General features: G+C 47.8%; 1 protein-coding gene across 2 annotated transcripts in view; it reads left to right on the forward strand.

The window, feature by feature from the left end:
* The first annotated feature begins 1,075 nt into the window (after window positions 1-1,075).
* Window positions 1,076-21,797, forward strand: part of pdzd2 (PDZ domain containing 2) — a 157,722-nt gene continuing 137,000 nt past the window's right edge. For both annotated transcript variants that reach the window (XM_031816597.1, XM_031816596.1), the window contains exons 1-2: window positions 1,076-1,372; window positions 1,819-2,351. In XM_031816597.1, the coding sequence (XP_031672457.1) occupies window positions 1,226-1,372; window positions 1,819-2,351 (680 nt within the window). In that variant the 5' untranslated portion in view covers window positions 1,076-1,225. The remainder of the gene's footprint in view (window positions 1,373-1,818; window positions 2,352-21,797) is intronic.

The following is a 21,797-nucleotide window of genomic DNA, read 5'->3' on the forward strand; positions in this document are numbered from 1 at the left end:
TGAGAGAGTGAGTCATTCCTGGGGTCTGTCTCTCAGCATCCATCCATCCGTCTGTTGTTGACACTGAGTAAAATATATACACTATCGGTTCAAAGTTTGGATCACCTACTCATTCCAGGGTTTTTCTTTATTTTAACTATTTTCTACATTGTAGAATAATAGTGAAGACATCAAAACTATGAAATAACACATATGGAATCATGTTGGGACCAAAACAACTGTCAAACAAATCAAAATATATATTTTATATTTGAGATTCTTCAAAGAGCCATCCTTTACCTTGACGCAGACCAGGGCCCTGTATAGTGCACTACTTTAGACCAGGGCCCAATGGACTGTATAGTACACTACTTTAGACCAGAGCCCATGGACTGTATAGTGCATAGGATGCCATTTGGCATGTACACTATAACTTCTCTGATGTGGACTTTTCTACTTTTGTTTTTAGGTGAATGAGGTGTGAACCTGACGCTCCCCAGTACCCCCGGGTGGTGATGTGAGCACGGACACCCTTCTCCCTCATCAGTCTCAATTATGGGATATTTACACCCTGCCTGGTCCCGGAACCCTGCCAGCCAAGCGGATAATGGCTCTCCACTCTCTCCAGTTACCCCGTAGAGTGTAGGGAGCCGACACCCCATCTCACACACACACACACACACTTCCCTTACAGCTCTGCTTTGTTCCTGGGTGGTGACATCATGGCCGTGGGGTTGCAGATGGGGACTGCGGCAGACTCACTCACACACACTCAAACTTTTCAGATCTCTCTGACGTCCCAGGGTTTTCACTCTAACCCGTTGTTCTAACACACTGCTAGATGAGATGAGGCAGCCTCAGTCCACTAAACTCCCTGTGTCCTAGTCTATCTGTACTCTGATAGACTGACGCCAGACCCGGCTCTACTCCCTCGCCCACGTACGGTGCCCCTAGAGCAGTGGTGTTCAACTCTGACCCCTACGAGGTTCGGAGCCTGCTTGTTCTCTGTTCTACCTGATCATCAATTATAGCCGCCTGATGTCCCAGGTCTAAATCAGGCCCTGATAAGAGGGGAATCACCCACCTGGTGTCCCAGGTCTAAATCAGGCCCTGATTAGACGGGAGAAAACAATGAAAAAAAATCAGTGGAACTGTCTTTGAGGTCCAGAGTTGAATGTGAGGGCTCTATAGGGGCCTATCAACCCAGGATGCAGGGGGGCTCTGGTCTGGCCCAGCCCCAGCCACGATGCCCATCACCCAGGAGAACGCCCTGAGCCACCTCCCCCTGTTGGAGGACTGGCTCCTGGGGGTACAGACCAGGGACCAGGACAACTATGGAGACCCAGACCAGCAGTCCACCATCAGCAGAGACCCGGACCAAGACTCTTACCAGGTTTGTCATAAATGCATATAGATGATGTATTATACCTGGATCCAGTACTATAGTGTACATAGCCCATCTGTAAATAGCCCACCCAATCTACCTCATCCCCATATTGTTTTTATTTACTTTGCTGCTCTTTTGCACACCAGTATCACTACTTACACATCATCATCTGCTCATCTATCACTCCAGTGTTAATCTGCTATATTGTAATTACTTTGCCACCATGGCCTATTAATTGCCTGACCTCTCTTATCCTACCTCATTTCCACATGCTGTATAGACTTTCCTACTGTATTATGGATTGTATGTTTGTTTTTTACTCCATGTGTAACTCTGTGTTGTTGTATCTGTCGAACTGCTTTGCTTTATCTTGCCCAGGTCACAATTTGTAAATGATAACTTGTTCTCAACTGGCCTACCTGGTTAAATAAAAAATCTCTTCCTTCTACCAGGAGTCAGGACACGAGGTGGATGCCTGCGGCACGGTCAGCGACGGCACGGTCAACAGCGACGGCACGGTCAACAGCGACGGCACGGTCAGCGGCGGTACGGTCAGCGACAGTACCAGTGGAGACATGTCTCTATGTCAGGCCTCTATACAGAAACTGATGGAGTACATTCAGCTCAACTTCACCGAGGACGAAGAGCCCAACGTCGTGGCACGACCCACAATGCCGGGCGGAGGTGTGGACGCGGAGGTGCGAGCCGTGTGTCTCACCAAGAGGGAGGGGGACGGGGCAGAGCTGGGACTGAGTTTCGGTAACATCCCGATATTCGGGGATCCGGAGGGGGAGAACAGGAAGAAGGGAGGAGGGAGGAGGAGGAGGAAGGGGGATCAGGGACCCGTGTTGGACGTGGGGTGTATCTGGGTGACGGAGGTGAGGAAGAGAAGTCCGGCGGCGAGGTGCGGTAGAATTAAACTACGAGACGAGTTGCTGTCACTCAACGGTCAGTTGATGGTGGGCGTCGACGTCACGGGAGCCAGGTAGGAGGGTTTATAATAATAATACTTCTCCCACACTCTCCCCCCCCCCCTCTCTCTCTCCCACTCTCTCTCTCCCCCCCCCTCTCTCTCTCTCACTCTCTCTCTCTCCCCCCCCCTCTCTCTCTCCCACTCTCTCTCTCCCCCCCCCCCCTCTCTCTCTCCCTCTCTCCCCCCCCCCCCCTCTCTCTCTCCCCCCCCACTCTCTCTCTCCCACTCTCTCTCCCCCCCCCCCCTCTCTCTCTCTCACTCTCTCTCTCCCCTCTCTCTCTCCCTCTCCCCCTCTCTCTCTCCCACTCTCTCTCTCCCCCCCTCTCTCTCTCTCCCACTCTCTCTCTCCCCTCTCTCTCTCCCTCTCCCCCTCTCTCTCTCCCACTCTCTCTCTCCCCCCCTCTCTCTCTCCCACTCTCTCTCTCCCACTCTCTCTCTCCCCTCTCTCTCTCCCCCCCCTCTCTCTCCCCTCTCTCTCCCCCCCCTCTCTCTCCCTCTCTCCCCCTCTCTCTCTCCCCCTCTCTCTCTCCCCTCTCTCTCTCCCCCCCTCTCTCTCTCCCCCCCTCTCTCCTCTCCCACTCTCTCTCTCCACTCTCTCTCCTCTCTCCTCTCCCCCTCTCTCTCTCCCACTCTCTCTCTCCCCTCCTCTCTCTCCCCCCCCCTCTCTCTCTTCCCACTCTCTCTCTCTCTCCCCTCTCTCTCTCCTCTCCCCCCCCCCTCTCTCTCCCACTCTCTCTCTCCCACTCTCTCTCTCCCTCTCCCCCTCTCTCTCTCCCACTCTCTCTCTCCCCTCTCTCTCTCCCTCTCCCCCTCTCTCTCTCCCACTCTCTCTCTCCTCCACCTCTCTCCTCTCCTCTCCCCCTCCCCCTCTCTCTCCCACTCTCTCCACTCTCTCTCTCCCTCTCCTCCTCTCTCTCCCCCCCCCCTCTCTCTCTCCCACTCTCTCTCTCCCCTCTCTCTCTCCTCCCCCCCTCTCTCTCTCTCCCACTCTCTCTCTCCCACTCTCTCTCCTCTCCCTCTCGCCCCTCTCTCTCTCCCCTCCTCTCTCTCCTCTCTCCCACTCTCTCTCTCCCCTCCTCTCTCTCCCTCTCTCCTCTCTCCTCTCCCACTCTCTCTCTCCCTCTCCTCTCTTCTCCCGTCTCCCTCCTCTCTCCCTCCACTCTCTCTACTCTCTCTCGCTCGCCACTCTCTCTCGCTCCTCTCCTCTATCCTCCCTCTCCTCTCTTCCTCTCCTCCTCTCTCTCTCTCCCCTCTCTCTCTCATCTCTCCCTCTCTCCTCCTCTCCCTCTCTCTCTCCCTCTCTCTCTCTCCCTCTCGCCACTCTCTTCTCCTCCCACTCTCTCTCTCTCTCCTCTCCGTCCTCTCGCCTCTTCTCGTCTCCCTCTCCCGACTCTCTTCTCTCCCCTCTCTCTCTCTCTCCATCATTCTCCTCTCATACTCTCTCTCACTCCTTCCCCCCTCACTCTCCCTCTCTTCTCTCCCCGCTCTCTCTCCTCATCCTCTCTCTCCTCCCTCTCCTCTCTCCTCCTCTATCCTCTCTCCGTCTTCTCTCCTTCATCTCTCTCTCTCTCTCTCCTCTCCCTCTCTTCTCTCTCCCTCTCTCTCCTCTCTCTCTCTCCTCTCTCTCTCCCTCTCCCTCTCTCTCTCCCCTCTCTCTCGCTCCTCTCTTCGCCTCTCTCTCTCTCCCTCTCTCTCTCCTCTCCCTCCCCTCTCTCTCCTCTCGCCACTCTCCCTCTCCCACTCTCTCTCTCATCTCCGCCTCTCCCTCTCTCTCCCTCGCCTCTCTCTCTCTCTCTCCCTCTCCCACTCTCTCTCTCCCTCTCCTCTCTCTCCCTCTCCCACTCTCTCTCTCCCAGCTCTCTCTCTCTCTTCCCTCTCCCTCTCTCTCTCTCCCACTCCCTCTCTCTCTCCTCTCTCTTCCTCTCCTCTCCTCTCTCCCCCCCTCTCTCTCTCCCACTCTCTCTCTCCCACTAGCTCTCTCCTCTCCCTCCTCTCTCTCTCCCACTCTCTCTCTCCCCCTCTCTCCTCCCCTCTCCCCTCTCTCTCTCTCCCCTCTCTCTCTCCCTCTCCCACTCTCTCTCCCCCTCTCTCTCTCCCTCTCCTCTCTCTCCCTCTCTCCCTCTCTCTCTCTCTGCCCCTCACTCTCTCCCCTCTCCTCTCTCCCTCTCCCCACTCTCTCTCTCCCCTCTCCTCTCCCCTCTCTCTCTCTCCCTCTCCCACTCTCTCTCTCCCCTCTCTCTCTCCCTCTCCCCCTCTCTCTCTCCCACTCTCTCTCTCCCCTCTCTCTCTCCCCCCCCCCCTCTCTCTCTCCCACTCTCTCTCTCTCTCTCCCTCTCCCACTCTCTCTCCACCCCTCTCCCAATGAAATTAAATGTGCTTTATTGGCATGATGTAACAAATGTACATATTGCCAAAGCTTATTTTGGATATTTACAATATTTAAAAAAATGAGAATCAAAATGGTAAAATTGACAACAGTAAAAACACTACCCAAGGGTCAGAATCCATTCAACAATAACAATAAGTATACAGTAGAGGACATGTGCAGGTTGGTCTGTCAGACACTGTCCCTCATCTTATGGCAGGCAGCAATGTAGTGCTCTGCTAACCCACAGCTCTCTGCGTCCTCCCCCAACAGGACGGGTAGCCTATCCTCATCAGATAGGTCTTCAATGTAGTGCTCTGCTAACCCACAGCTCTCTGCGTCAACCCCCAACAGGACGGGTAGCCTATCCTCATCAGAGAGGTCTCTCTGCGTCCTCCCCCAACAGGACGAGTAGCCTACTCTCCTCAGAGAGGTCTTTGAAACCTTGAATAAGGGTTTCGAATTTGGGGAAATGACACTCTCTAATTGTTTTATATTTTTGACATTTAGTCAGGAAATGCAGCTCCGTCTCGGGTTCTGCTGTTGTGCAGTGGTTGCACAGCCTTTCCTCTACAGACAGCTGGGTTTTCCTGTGTCTACCCTTCTCAATGGCAAGGCTGTGCTCACTGAGCCTGTACGTTGTCAAGGTTTTTCTAAGGTTTTGATCAGTAACCATGGTCAAGTAGTAGCCATGGTGTACTGTTGATTTAGGGCCAGATATCACTGCACTTTGCTTTGTGTTTGTGATTGTGTTTCCCAATAAGTAATGTAGTTTTGTTTTGACTGTGTTGTAATTTGTTTATTTCTGATTGATTGGATGTTCTGGTCCTGTGGCTTCAGTGTGTTAGTAGAACAGGTTAGTGAACTCAGGACCAGCTGGATGAGGGGACTGAGGCTTCAGTGTGTTAGTAGAACAGGTTAGTGAACTCAGGACCAGCTGGATGAGGGGACTGAGGCTTCAGTGTGTTAGTAGAACAGGTTTGTGAACTCAGGACCAGCTGGATGAGGGGACTGAGGCTTCAGTGTGTTAGGAGAACAGGTTTGTGAACTCAGCCCCAGGACCAGCTGGATGAGGGGACTGAGGCTTCAGTGTGTTAGTAGAACAGGTTTGTGAACTCAGCCCCAGGACCAGCTGGATGAGGGGACTGAGGCTTCAGTGTGTTAGTAGAACAGGTTTGTGAACTCAGCCCCAGGACCAGCTGGATGAGGGGACTGAGGCTTCAGTGTGTTAGTAGAACAGGTTTGTGAACTCAGCCCCAGGACCAGCTGGATGAGGGGACTGAGGCTTCAGTGTGTTAGTAGAACAGATTTGTGAACTCAGCCCCAGGACCAGCTGGATGAGGGGACTGATGCTTCAGTGTGTTAGTAGAACAGGTTAGTGAACTCAGGACCAGCTGGATGAGGGGACTGAGGCTTCAGTGTGTTAGTAGAACAGGTTTGTGAACTCAGGACCAGCTGGATGAGGGGACTGAGGCTTCAGTGTGTTAGTAGAACAGGTTTGTGAACTCAGCCCCAGGACCAGCTGGATGAGGGGACTGAGGCTTCAGTGTGTTAGTAGAACAGGTTTGTGAACTCAGCCCCAGGACCAGCTGGATGAGGGGACTGAGGCTTCAGTGTGTTAGTAGAACAGGTTTGTGAACTCAGCCCCAGGACCAGCTGGATGAGGGGACTGAGGCTTCAGTGTGTTAGTAGAACAGGTTTGTGAACTCAGCCCCAGGACCAGCTGGATGAGGGGACTGAGGCTTCAGTGTGTTAGTAGAACAGATTTGTGAACTCAGCCCCAGGACCAGCTGGATGAGGGGACTGAGGCTTCAGTGTGTTAGTAGAAGAGGTTTGTGAACTCAGCCCCAGGACCAGCTGGATGAGGGGACTGAGGCTTCAGTGTGTTAGTAGAACAGGTTTGTGAACAGCCCCAGGACCAGCTTGATGAGGGGACTCTTTTCTTTGCTCAGCTCTTGGCATTGCAGGGCTTGGTAATGATATGAGAGGTGCTCACTGTATTTTAGACGTTTCCAAAACTTAATTGCTCTTTTTTGAGTTTTTATTAGTGGATATTGGCCTAATTCTGCCCTGCATGAATTGTTTGTAGTTTTCCTCTGGACATGTCGGAGAATCTTACAGAACTCTGCATGCAGGGTTTCAATGGGGTGTTTGTCCCATTGGGTGAAATCTTGTTTTGCAAGTAGACCCCACACCTCGCTGCCATGAAGTGCAATTGGTTCAATGACATATTCAATTAGTTTTAGCCTAATTTTATTTCAATTTGAATGTGCTTTTTAATGGTGTAGAATGACTTTCTCTCTCAGTTCATTCACTGCCTCATTAAGGTGTCCAGTTGAACTTATTTTTAAACCTAAGTAATTCGTAGTGTGTGCAGTACTCTATATATTTTGTACCAATTGAGAACTTCTCTCTCTCCTCCTCTCTCTCTTTCTCTCTCCCTCTCTCTTTCTCTCTCTCTTCCCCCCCCCCCTCTCTCTCTCTTCCCCCCTCTCTCTCGCGCTCTCTCTCTGTCTCTCTCTCTCTCTCTCTCTCTCTCTTTTCCTCTCTCTCTCTCTCTCTCTCTCTCTCTCTCTCTTCCCCTCTCTCTCTCTCCCCCTCTCTCTCTCTCTTCCCCCCTCTCTCTCGCGCTCTCTCTCGCTCTCTCTCTCTTACCCCACTCTCTCGCTCTCTCTCTCGCTATCTCTCTCCCCTCTCTCTCTCCACTGCCAACCAGCCGCAGAATGATTCTGTCTGGCCAAACAGACTGAGGGCATTAATCTGCTCTAAAGTAAACTAGGCCACGTTAGACAGCTCCCTGTTCCCTCCTCACTTCCAGGATTGTTACTCCTGACTGTCTGAGAGGGAGAGAGAACCTACCCCTGACTGTCTGAGAGATCCTGACTGTCTGAGAGGGAGAGAGAACCTACCCCTGACTGTCTGAGAGATCCTGACTGTCTGAGAGGGAGAGAGATCCTACCCCTGACTGTCTGAGAGGGAGAGAGAACCTACCCCTGACTGTCTGAGAGGGAGAGAGAACCTACCCCTGACTGTCTGAGAGGGAGAGAGAACCTACCCCTGACTGTCTGAGAGGGAGAGAGAACCTATCCCTGACTGTCTGAGAGGGAGAGAGATCCTACCCCTGACTATCTGAGGGAGAGAGAACCTATCCCTGACTATCTGAGAGGGAGAGAGAACCTATCCCTGACTGTCTGAGAGGGAGAGAGAACCTACCCCTGTCTGTCTGAGAGGGAGAGAGAACCTATCCCTGACTGTCTGAGAGATCCTACCCCTGACTGTCTGAGAGGGAGAGATAACCTATCCCTGACTGTCTGAGAGATCCTACCCCTGACTGTCTGAGAGGGAGAACCTACCCCTGACTGTCTGAGAGATCCTGACTGTCTGAGAGGGAGAACCTACCCTTGACTGTCTGAGAGAGAGAACCTACCCCTGACTGTCTGAGAGGGAGAACCTACCCATGACTGTCTGATAGGGAGAATCTACAGTTCTGTCTCTGAACAAATATGTTAATGTGAGGACAGTATTGTGATGTTAATGTGAGGACAGTATTATGATGTTAATGTGAGGACAGTATTATGACATTGAGGACAGTATTATAACATTGAGGACAGTATTGTGATGTTAATGTGAGGACAGTATTATAACATTGAGGTCAGTATTATAACATTGAGGACAGTATTATAACATTGAGGACAGTATTATAACATTGAGGACAGTATTATAACATTGAGGACAGTATTATGATGTTAATGTGAGGACAGTATTATAACATTGAGGACAGTATTATAACATTGAGGACAGTATTATAACATTGAGGACAGTATTGTGATGTTAATGTGAGGACAGTATTATGATGTTAATGTGAGGACAGTATTATAACATTGAGGACAGTATTGTGATGTTAATGTGAGGACAGTATTATAACATTGAGGACAGTATTATAACATTGAGGACAGTATTATAACATTGAGGACAGTATTATAACATTGAGGACAGTATTATAACATTGAGGACAGTATTATAACATTGAGGACAGTATTATGACGTTAATGTGAGGACAGTATTATAACATTGAGGACAGTATTATAACATTGAGGACAGTATTATGATGTTAATGTGAGGACAGTATTATAACATTGAGGACAGTATTATAACATTGAGGACAGTATTGTGATGTTAATGTGAGGACAGTATTATAACATTGAGGACAGTATTGTGATGTTAATGTGAGGACAGTATTATAACATTGAGGACAGTATTATAACATTGAGGACAGTATTATAACATTGAGGACAGTATTATAACATTGAGGACAGTATTATGACGTTAATGTGAGGACAGTATTATAACATTGAGGACAGTATTATAACATTGAGGACAGTATTATGATGTTAATGTGAGGACAGTATTATAACATTGAGGACAGTATTATAACATTGAGGACAGTATTATGATGTTAATGTGAGGACAGTATTATAACATTGAGGTCAGTATTATAACATTGAGGACAGTAATATGATGTTAATGTGAGGACAGTATTAGGGAGGAGTGGGTGAGAGAGAGAAATAAGGAGAGAGGAGTGGGGGAGAGAGAGAAATAAGGAGAGAGGAGTGGGGGAGAGAGATATAAGGAGAGAGGAGTGGGGGAGAGAGAGATATAAGGAGAGAGGAGTGGGAGAGAGAGAGATATAAGGAGAGAGGAGTGGGGGAGAGGGAGATATAAGGAGAGAGGAGTGGGGGAGAGAGAGATATAAGGAGAGAGGAGTGGGGGAGAGAGATATAAGGAGAGAGGAGTGTGGGAGAGGGAGATATAAGGAGAGAGGAGTGGGGGAGAGAGAGATATAAGGAGAGAGGAGTGGGGGAGAGAGATATAAGGAGAGAGGAGTGTACCTTGTCAGCTCAGGGATTTGATCTTGCAACCTGCCGGTTACTGGCCCAACACTCTAACCACTTTCGGGGAGACCTGGATACCTGCCGCCCTGAAATGTGGGGAGAGAGAGGTGGAGAGGAGGAGAGAGAGGAGTGGGGGAGAGAGAGGTGGAGAGGAGGAGAGAGGGAGACGGCATAGAAACCATCAAGCCATGGTTCCACTCTTTATTGGGAAGTGACAACTGCAGTGGTCATCAGTAATCTGTTAGGATGAGTAGTAAGAGACTGTACAGGTACTACCATCTAGGCAGAGACTGTACAGGTACTACCATCTAGACAGAGACTGTACAGGTACTACCATCTAGGCAGAGACTGTACAGGTACTACCATCTAGGCAGAGACTGTACAGGTACTACCATCTAGACAGAGACTGTACAGGTACTACCATCTAGACAGAGACTGTACAGGTACTACCATCTAGACAGAGACTGTACAGGTACTACCATCTAGACAGAGACTGTACAGGTGCTACCATCTAGACAGAGACTGTACAGGTACTACCATCTAGACAGAGACTGTACAGGTGCTACCATCTAGACAGAGACTGTACAGGTGTTACCATCTAGACAGAGACTGTACAGGTACTACCATCTAGACAGAGACTGTACAGGTACTACCATCTAGACTGTACAGGTGTTACCATCTCGACAGAGACTGTACAGGTACTATCATCTAGACTGTACAGGTGCTACCATCTAGACAGAGACTGTACAGGTACTACCATCTAGACAGAGACTGTACAGGTACTACCATCTAGACTGTACAGGTGTTACCATCTAGACAGAGACTGTACAGGTACTACCATCTAGACAGAGACTGTACAGGTACTACCATCTAGACAGAGACTGTATGGGTACTACCATCTAGGCAGAGACTGTACGGGTACTACCATCTAGACAGAGACTGTACAGGTGCTACCATCTAGATAGAGACTGTACAGGGGCATCAGAGCTGAGAGATTACCAGACCACAGCTTCTATCACCATCAGACTGTTGAACAGCTTCTATTACCATCAGAATGTTGAACAGCTTCTATCACCATCAGACTGTTGAACAGCTTCTATCACCATCAGACTGTTGAACAGCTTCTATTACCAGACCATCAGACTGTTGAACAGCTTCTATTACCATCAGACTGTTGAACAGATTCTATCACCATCACACTGTTGAACAGCTTCTATTACCATCAGACTGTTGAACAGCTTCTATCACCAGACCATCAGACTGTTGAACAGCTTCTATCACCATCAGACTGTTGAACAGCTTCTATTACCATCAGACTGTTGAACAGCTTCTATCACCATCAGACTGTTGAACAGCTTCTATTACCATCAGACTGTTGAACAGCTTCTATCACCATCAGACTGTTGAACAGCTTCTATTACCAGACCATCAGACTGTTGAACAGCTTCTATCACCATCAGACTGTTGAACAGCTTCTATTACCATCAGACTGTTGAACAGCTTCTATCACCATCAGACTGTTGAACAGCTTCTATCACCATCAGACTGTTGAACAGCTTCTATCACCATCAGACTGTTGAACAGCTTCTATCACCATCAGACTGTTGAACAGCTTCTATCACCATCAGACTGTTGAACAGCTTCTATTACCAGACCATCAGACTGTTGAACAGCTTCTATCACCATCAGACTGTTGAACAGCTTCTATTACCAGACCATCAGACTGTTGAACAGCTTATATTACCAGACCATCAGACTGTTGAACAGCTTCTATTACCATCAGACTGTTAAACAGCTTCTATTACCAGACTATCAGACTGTTGAACAGCTTCTATCACCATCAGACTGTTGAACAGCTTCTATTACCATCAGACTGTTGAACAGCTTCTATTACCATCAGACTGTTGAACAGCTTCTATCACCATCAGACTGTTGAACAGCTTCTATTACCATCAGACTGTTGAACAGCTTCTATTACCATCAGACTGTTGAACAGCTTCTATCACCATCACACTGTTGAACAGCTTCTATTACCATCAGACTGTTCAACAGCTTCTATTACCATCAGACTGTTCAACAGCTTCTATCACCATCAGACTGTTGGACAGCTTCTATTACCATCACACTGTTGAACAGCTTCTATTACCATCAGACTGTTGAACAGCTTCTATCACCAGACCATCAGACTGTTAAACAGCTCCTATTACCATCAGACTGTTGAACAGCTTCTATCACCAGACCATCAGACTGTTGAACAGCTTCTATCACCATCAGACTGTTGAACAGCTTCTATTACCAGACCATCAGACTGTTGAACAGCTTCTATCACCATCAGACTGTTGAACAGCTTCCATTACCAGACCATCAGACTGTTGAACAGCTTCTATTACCAGACCATCAGACTGTTGAACAGCTTCTATTACCACCAGACTGTTGAACAGCTTCTATCACCATCAGACTGTTGAACAGCTTCTATTACCATCAGACTGTTGAACAGCTTCTATTACCATCAGACTGTTGAACAGCTTCTATTACCATCAGACTGTTGAACAGCTTCTATTACCATCAGACTGTTGAACAGCTTCTATTACCATCAGACTGTTGAACAGCTTCTATTACCAGACCATCAGACTGTTGAACAGCTTCTATTACCAGACCATCAGACTGTTGAACAGCTTCTATTACCAAACCATCAGACTGTTGAACAGCTTCTATTACCAGACCATCAGACTGTTGAACAGCTTCTATCACCAGACCATCAGACTGTTGAACAGCTTCTATCACCAGACCATCAGACTGTTGAACAGCTTCTATTACCAGACCATCAGACTGTTGAACAGCTTCTATCACCATCAGACTGTTGAACAGCTTCTATCACCATCAGACTGTTGAACAGCTTCTATCACCATCAGACTGTTGAGCAGCTTCTATCACCATCAGACTGTTGAACAGCTTCTATCACCATCAGACTGTTGAACAGCTTCTTTCACCATCAGACTGTTGAACAGCTTCTATCACCATCAGACTGTTGAACAGCTTCTATCACCATCAGACTGTTGAACAGCTTCTATCACCATCAGACTGTTGAACAGCTTCTATCACCATCAGACTGTTGAATAGCTTCTATCACCATCAGACTGTTGAACAGCTTCTATCACCATCAGACTGTTGAACAGCTTCTATCACCATCAGACTGTTGAACAGCTTCTATCACCATCAGACTGTTGAACAGCTTCTATCACCATCAGACTGTTGAACAGCTTCTATCACCATCAGACTGTTGAACAGCTTCTATCACCATCAGACTGTTGAACAGCTTCTATTACCAGACCATCAGACTGTTGAACAGCTTCTAATACTGGTCTCACACAATTGAAATTGTATATTTTCTCATAAATGGTTTACTCAGGCCCCCAGGACGATTTACTGGACAGAGAGAAAGCCAAAGAGTTTGGCTTGAGTGTTCAGGCAACGTGTTCTTAAAATTCTGTGGTTCGTACTCCGAGGATCAAAACCAAGCCCCCAACCCCCTGCTGCTCAGTCTCGGGATCAAAGCCTGGCTGTGTCTGAGTTCTACTATTTGGTGATTGTCTTTGAAATATAGGATACGTTTCATTCCCCCCTAGTCTGTCTCTCCTATCGCTCACTGTGGTTTGGTTCTACTAGAGAGAGCTCCTGTTGGCCATAGGAATGAGAGAGAGGGAGGGAGAGAGAGGAGGAAAGCGAGGGAGAGGCGAGGGAGAGGCGAGAAGGGAGGGGGGGGGGCAGAATGAAATAAAACGTTTGAGAGGTAGAGACAGTTGAAGAAAGTGAGTTGGAACGAGCGAAATCAGACTTTCTCCCCCGGGCTGTGAGACTGACTATACCAGGAAGGGCAGGAGATTGTGAATCTGGCACTTTCCCCCCCGGGCTGTGAGACTGACTATACCAGGAAGGGCAGGAGATTGTGAATCTGGCACTTTCCCCCCCGGGCTGTGAGACTGACTATACCAGGAAGGGCAGGAGATTGTGAATCTGGCACTTTTCCCCCCTGGGCTGTGAGACTGACTATACCAGGAAGGGCAGGATATTGTGAATCTGGCACTTTCCCCCCCCGGGCTGTGAGACTGACTATACCAGGAAGGGCAGGAGATTGTGAATCTGGCACTTTTCTCCCGGACCTGTGAAAAGCACTCCTCTCCTCTGCAAGCTTGGCACAACTGTATTTGGGGAGTTTCGATCGGGTTCAAGTTCGGGCTCTGGCTGGGCCACTCAAGGACATTCATAGACATGTCATGAAGCCACTCCTGCGTTGTCTTGGTCGTGTGCTTAGGGTTGTTGTCCTGTTGGAAGGTGAACCTTCGCCCAAGTCTGAGGTCCTGAGTGCTCTGGAGTAGGTTTTCATCAAGAATCTTTCCCTCGAACCTGACTAGTCTCCTATTCATTGTCACTGAAAAACCTCCCCACAGCATGATGCTGCCACCACCATGCTTCACCATAGAGATGGTGCCAGGTTTCCTCCAGACGTGACGCTTTGTATTAAGGCTTTGTGACTCAAAGTCAAGTTGTTGACCGCTGCCGAGCTTTGCGATTCTACAAGTAGAAACGGCAGGTTCGCTGGTACCTAGTCGATACGCAGAAGGCAGAGGAGACTGGGGAAAAAAGCAACAGTTTTAGGCTTTTGAAAATAATATTTGAGGTAAATTCATTTTCTTTGATACAAACAACAAACAGCCTATAGGAAGTCTACATCCCCTTTGAACTTACATCGAAAATGGGATTCAAGTAGATTTCTCTCCTCTCCACATTTTTAAAGTGAAAGAAAGTTCAAATAAAATTGTCTAAATTAAGAGGAGAGGGAGAGACTAGTGTTTATTGGTTTGACCTTCAAAGATGGAAAAGAAAGAAGATAAAAGACGTCATCAAGATATCGAGAAGAACAATAATCAAGATGTCACGACTTCCGCCGAAGTCGGTCCCTCTCCTTGTTCGGGCGGCGTTCGGCGGTCGACGTCACCGGGCCTTCTAGCCATCGCCGATCCACTTTTTCATTTTCCATTTGTTTTGTCTTTGTTTTACACATCTCGTTTCAATTCCCCAATTTCATGTTAATTATTTAACCCTCTGTTTTCCCTATGGTTTTTGTGCGTGTTTGTTTGTTGTATTTACGGTCCGTATTGTGGGCTCGGTATTATCGACTTGTATTTGAAAGTCTTGAGTAAATTTACGTGTATTACTCATTTCTGTTATCCTGCGCCTGACTCCTCTGCACCAGCTACACCCAGACCTATTACACAAGATATCGAGAACAACAATACTATTGTGTATACCATCCTTCTCAAACCCCCAGCGTGAATCCACATTAATCTCAATCAACCTCCTTCCCTGGCTGCAATCCAATCTAAACGGCAGAAAACGTCCATCTCATGTTAGGGTTGCGTGTGGGTTGCGCCCCCGGTCGACCTCCACAACAACAGACGTCCAGGACTTCCCCACCCCAGGACCCCCTCCCCCCCAAATCCACCCTGTGGCGTTGAGTCGAAGGGTCCCAGATGGGTTGTGGATTAAAGCGGTAGCTCCAAGCCGGATTGCCAGGTCTTACCGTCTGGCTGCTCTGCTGAGGCCCCCAAATTAAATTCCTTTGTATGAGTGGCTTTGTGTATGTGATTACACAGGAAGTACTAGTTACCATTCAGCTGCTGACTGGAAAGTGAGAGCCTACTACACTGTAGTGTACTGAGCCTGATGTAGTGTACTGAGTCTACTGTAGTGTACTGAGTCTACTACACTGTAGTGTACTGAGCCTACTGTAGTGTACTGAGCCTACTACACTGTAGTGTACTGAGTCTACTGTAGTGTACTGAGTCTACTACACTGTAGCACACTGAGCCTACTGTAGTGTATTGTGCCTACTGTAGTGTACTGAGCCTACTGTAGTGTACTGAGCCTACTGTAATATATTGTGCCTACTGTAGTGTACTGAGCCTACTGTAATGTACTGAGCCTACTGTAATGTATTGAGCCTACTGTAGTGTACTGAGCCTACTGTAGTGTATTGAGCTTACTGTAGTGTACTGACTGTAGTATACTGAGCCTACTGTAGTGTACTGAGCCTACTGTAATGTACTGAGCCTACTGTAATGTACTGAGCCTACTGTAGTGTATTGAGCCTACTGTAGTGTACTGACTGTAGTATACTGAGCCTACTGTAGTATACTGAGCCTACTGTAGTGTACTGAACCTACTGTAGTATACTGAGCCTACTGTAGTGTACTGAGCCTACTGTAGTGTACTGAGCCTACTGTAGTATACTGAACCTGATGTAGTGTACTGAGCATGGTATAGTGCTGAAGGACCGATGTGTTGTAGGGCTGAGACCAGACCAGGACTGGTGTGTTGTAGGGCTGAGACCAGGCCAGGACCGGTGTGTTGTAGGGCTGAGGTCAGACTAGGACTGGTGTGTTGTAGGGCTGAGACCAGACCAGGACCGGTGTGTTGTAGGGCTGAGACCAGACCAGGACTGGTGTGTTGTAGGGCTGAGACCAGACCAGGACCGGTGTGTTGTAGGGCTGAGAACAGACCAGGACTGGTGTGTTGTAGGGCTGAGACCAGGACTGGTGTGTTGTAGGGCTGAGACAAGGACCGGTGTGTTGTAGGGCTGAGACCAGACCAGGACTGGTGTGTTTTAGGGCTGAGACCAGACCAGGACTGGTGTGTTGTTGGGCTGAGACCAGGACTGGTGTGTTGTAGGGCTGAGACAAGGACTGGTGTGTTGTAGGGCTGAGACCAGGACCGGTGTGTTGTAGGGCTGAGACCAGGACTGGTGTGTTGTAGTGCTGAGACCAGGACTGGTGTGTTGTAGTGCTGAGACCAGGACCGGTGTGTTGTAGGGCTGAGACCAGACCAGGACCGGTGTGTTGTAGGGCTGAGACCAGACCAGGACTGGTGTGTTGTAGGGCTGAGACCAGACCAGGACTGGTGTGTTGTAGGGCTGAGACCAGACCAGGACTGGTGTGTTGTAGGGCTGAGACCAGACCAGGACTGGTGTGTTGTAGGGCTGAGACCAGACCAGGACCGGTGTGTTGTAGGGCTGAGAACAGACCAGGACTGGTGTGTTGTAGGGCTGAGACCAGGACTGGTGTGTTGTAGGGCTGAGACAAGGACCGGTGTGTTGTAGGGCTGAGACCAGACCAGGACTGGTGTGTTTTAGGGCTGAGACCAGACCAGGACTGGTGTGTTGTTGGGCTGAGACCAGGACTGGTGTGTTGTAGGGCTGAGACCAGGACCGGTGGGTTGTAGGGCTGAGACAAGGACTGGTGTGTTGTAGGGCTGAGACCAGGACCGGTGTGTTGTAGGGCTGAGACCAGACCAGGACCGGTGTGTTGTAGGGCTGAGACCAGACCAGGACTGGTGTGTTGTAGGGCTGAGACCAGACCAGGACTGGTGTGTTGTAGGGCTGAGACCAGACCAGGACTGGTGTGTTGTAGGGCTGAGACCAGACCAGGACTGGTGTGTTGTAGGGCTGAGACCAGACCAGGACTGGTGTGTTGTAGGGCTGAGACCAGAACAGGACTCGTGTGTTGTAGGGCTGAGACCAGACCAGGACTCGTGTGTTGTAGGGCTGAGACCAGACCAGGACTGGTGTGTTGTAGGGCTGAGACCAGACCAGGACTGGTGTGTTGTAGGGCTGAGACCAGACCAGGACTGGTGTGTTGTAGGGCTGAGACCAGACCAGGACTGGTGTGTTGTAGGGCTGAGACCAGACCAGGACTGGTGTGTTGTAGGGCTGAGACCAGACCAGGACTGGTGTGTTGTAGGGCTGAGACCAGACCAGGACTGGTGTGTTGTAGGGTTGAGTCCAGACCAGGACTGGTGTGTTGTAGGGCTGAGTCCAGACCAGGACTGGTGTGTTGTAGGGCTGAGACCAGACCAGGAGGTCTTTATCCCAGGTGAGGGTTATAATACGGTCTTTGTCCCAGGTGAGGGTTATAATACGGTCTTTATCCCAGGTGAGGGTTATAATACGGTCTTTATCCCAGGTGAGGTTTATAATACGGTCTTTATCCCAGGTGAGGGTTATAATACGGTCTTTATCCCAGGTGAGGGATATAATACGGTCTTTATCCCAGGTGAGGGATATAATACGGTCTTTATCCCAGGTGAGGGTTATAATACGGTCTTTATCCCAGGTGAGGGATATAATGCGGTCTTTATCCCAGGTGAGGGTTATAATACGGTCTTTATCCCAGGTGAGGGATATAATACGGTCTTTATCCCAGGTGAGGGATATAATACGGTCTTTATCCCAGGTGAGGTTTATAATATGGTCTTTATCCCAGGTGAGGGTTATAATACGGTCTTTATCCCAGGTGAGGGATATAATACGGTCTTTATCCCAGGTGAGGGATATAATACGGTCTTTATCCCAGGTGAGGGATATAATACGGTCTTTATCCCAGGTGAGGGATATAATACGGTCTTTATCCCAGGTGAGGGTTATAATACGGTCTTTATCCCAGGTGAGGGATATAATGCGGTCTTTATCCCAGGTGAGGGTTATAATACGGTCTTTATCCCAGGTGAGGGATATAATACGGTCTTTATCCCAGGTGAGGGATATAATACGGTCTTTATCCCAGGTGAGGTTTATAATATGGTCTTTATCCCAGGTGAGGGTTATAATACGGTCTTTATCCCAGGTGAGGGATATAATACGGTCTTTATCCCAGGTGAGGGATATAATACGGTCTTTATCCCAGGTGAGGTTTATAATACGGTCTTTATCCCAGGTGAGGTTTATAATATGGTCTTTATCCCAGGTGAGGGATATTATACGGTCTTTATCCCAGGTGAGGGATATAATACGGTCTTTATCCCAGGTGAGGGATATAATACGGTCTTTATCCCAGGTGAGGGATATAATACGGTCTTTATCCCAGGTGAGGGATATAATACGGTCTTTATCCCAGGTGAGGGATATAATACGGTCTTTATCCCAGGTGAGGGTTATAATAGGGTCTTTATCCCAGGTGAGGTTTATAATATGGTCTTTATCCCAGGTGAGGGATATTATACGGCCTTTATCCCAGGTGAGGGATATAATACGGTCTTTATCCCAGGTGAGGGATATAATACGGTCTTTATCCCAGGTGAGGGATATAATACGGTCTTTATCCCAGGTGAGGTTTATAATACGGTCTTTATCCCAGGTGAGGGTTATAATACGGTCTTTATCCCAGGTGAGGGATATAATACGGTCTTTATCCCAGGTGAGGGATAAAATGCGGTCTTTATCCCAGGTGAGGGTTATAATACGGTCTTTATCCCAGGTGAGGGTTATAATACGGTCTTTATCCCAGGTGAGGGATATAATACGGTCTTTATCCCAGGTGAGGGTTATAATACGGTCTTTATCCCAGGTGAGGGATATAATAGGGTGTTTATCCCACAGTATGAATCATCCCATGATATTCTCTTCAGCATTTTATCCTCCTTAGAACAGTCTAAAATGTGTCTCATACATTTAATATCGTTAGGGTAGAGACTAGAGGTTTGTCTTGCTACTGTATCTGCTGTGGTAGGTTGATCTACATTCTACAGTGTATATTTGTAATGTTGCTGTTGTTTTAAGTGTCCACTAGGGGTCACTAACAGATGGTCCTTAAGAGAGTCAGCTGCTGAAGTCTGTCTGTTTCTCACCACTCAGACTAGTGTCACTGTCAACTATATTGAACACACAGATGAATATTAAGAGTAATTCATAAAGATTAAACTATTTTCAGAAATGGCTTTTCACTCAAATGTTTTTGCTTAGACTGACTGCTAGCCTACTCTATACTAAATATGCCAACTCCTACAGTCCACAAGATTCCTGCGCTATTTGGTCACAGTTATGTACTGTGATGTGATGTACTGTACTGTGATGTACTGTGATGTACTGTAATGTACTGTGATGTACTGTACTGTACTGTGATGTGATGTACTGTACTGTGATGTAATGTACTGTGATGTACTGTGATGTAATGTACTGTGATGTGATGTACTGTGATGCACTGTACTGTAAAGAATGAGATTCCTGAATGATGTCACTGGCCCCGGGATATCTCCTACAGAACTTGGCCATGTAATCATCGGAACGCGTATCTAGACTGCCTCGGTTAAAGACGTTGTGAAAGGAGACACTAGTGGAGTAGTAGGAGAGACCGGTAGAGAGACCAATAAAAACCTATAGAGACCAATAGAAACCAGTAGAGACCAATAGAAACCAGTAGAGACCAGTAGAAACTAGCAGACCAATAGAAACCAGTAGAGACCAATAGAGACCAGTAGAAACCAGCAGACCAATAGAATCCAATAGAAACCAGGAGTCAGGAGACACTGTGGCCCCATCCGAGGACACCCCCGGACAAGGCCAAACAGGAAGGATATAACCCCACCCACTCTGCCAAAGCACAGCCCCCACACCACTAGAGGGATATCTTCAACCACCAACTTACCATCCTGAGACAAGGCCGAGTATAGCCCACAAAGATCTCCGCCATGGCACAACCCAAGGGGGGGCGCCAACCCAGACAGGATGACCACATCAGTGAATCAACCCACTCAGGTGACGCACCCCTTCCAGGGACGGCATGAGAGAGCCCCAGTAAGCCAGTGACTCAGCCCCTGTAATAGGGTTAGAGGCAGAGAATCCCAGTGGAAAGAGGGGAACCGGCCAGGCAGAGACAGCAAGGGCGGTTCGTTGCTCCAGAGCCTTTCCGTTCACCTTCACACTCCTGGGCCAGACTACACTCAATCATATGACCCACTGAAGAGATGAGTCTTCAGTAAAGACTTAAAGGTTGAGACCGAGTTTGCGTCTCTGACATGGGTAGGCAGACCGTTCCATAAAAATGGAGCTCTATAGGAGAAAGCCCTGCCTCCAGCTGTTTGCTTAGAAATTCTAGGGACAATTAGGAGGCCTGCGTCTTGTGACCGTAGCGTACGTGTAGGTATGTACGGCAGGACCAAATCAGAGAGATAGGTAGGAGCAAGCCCATGTAATGCTTTGTAGGTTAGCAGTAAAACCTTGAAATCAGCCCTTGCTTTGACAGGAAGCCAGTGTAGAGAGGCTAGCACTGGAGTAATATGATCACATTTTTTGGTTCTAGTCAGGATTCTAGCAGCCGTATTTAGCACCAACTGAAGTTTATTTAGTGCTTTATCCGGGTAGCCGGAAAGTAGAGCATTGCAGTAGTCTAACCTAGAAGTGACAAAAGCATGGATTAATTTTTCTGCATCATTTTTGGACAGAAAGTTTCTGATTTTTGCAATGTTACGTAGATGGAAAAAAGCTGTCCTTGAAACAGTCTTCATATGTTCTTCAAAAGAGAGATCAGGGTCCAGAGTAACGCATATATGACATTATAGTGTTTAAAATTTTTTGTGTCCAGTACAACAATACATTTAGTTGGATGTGAAGAGAGAAATGAAATGTCCAGACTCTGAGTTGGAGGAAGAAGAAAACAAATACTCGATCAAATCCAGTCAGTTTCCAATTGTGACAAATCAGTGTATTTCAGTGGAATGCACCTTCATTTGTCTGATAATGGGCAGTAAAGTTTAGGTGTAAATTGTACCAAAAGGGGTACATTGATCCACCCTTTTGTTATTGAGAAACCGTACACACAATTAATAATTTGACCAAATATATTTAGGGAGAGGTCATCATTTCATGGAGTTTGTGAAGGAAAAAAAAATCAAATTTTAAAAAGTTTTAAGCCAGTTATAAGATTTATAACTCATAATAATCATAATAATCCAGATGTTTTACCAAGTCAAATGACTTCACCAACCCCACTCTCCTCTACTATGGCTTCCTGTATCCCTGTCTGCTATAACTGACAGGTAGGATTATACATGTGGTTCCACTATGGCTTCCTGTATTCCTGTCTGCTATAACTGACAGGTAGGATTATACATGTGGTTCCACTATGGCTTCCTGTATTCCTGTCTGCTATAACTGACAGGTAGGATTATATATGTGGTTCCACTATGGCTTCCTGTATCCCTGTCTGCTATAACTGACAGGTAGGATTATACATGTGGTTCCACTATGGCTTCCTGTATTCCTGTCTGCTATAACTGACAGGTAGGATTATACATGTGGTTCCACTATGGCTTCCTGTATTCCTGTCTGCTATAACTGACAGGTAGGATTATACATGTGTTTCCACTATGGCT

The sequence above is a fragment of the Oncorhynchus kisutch genome, linkage group LG3, assembly GCF_002021735.2.
Source record: "Oncorhynchus kisutch isolate 150728-3 linkage group LG3, Okis_V2, whole genome shotgun sequence".
Taxonomy (NCBI): Eukaryota; Metazoa; Chordata; class Actinopteri; order Salmoniformes; family Salmonidae; genus Oncorhynchus; species Oncorhynchus kisutch.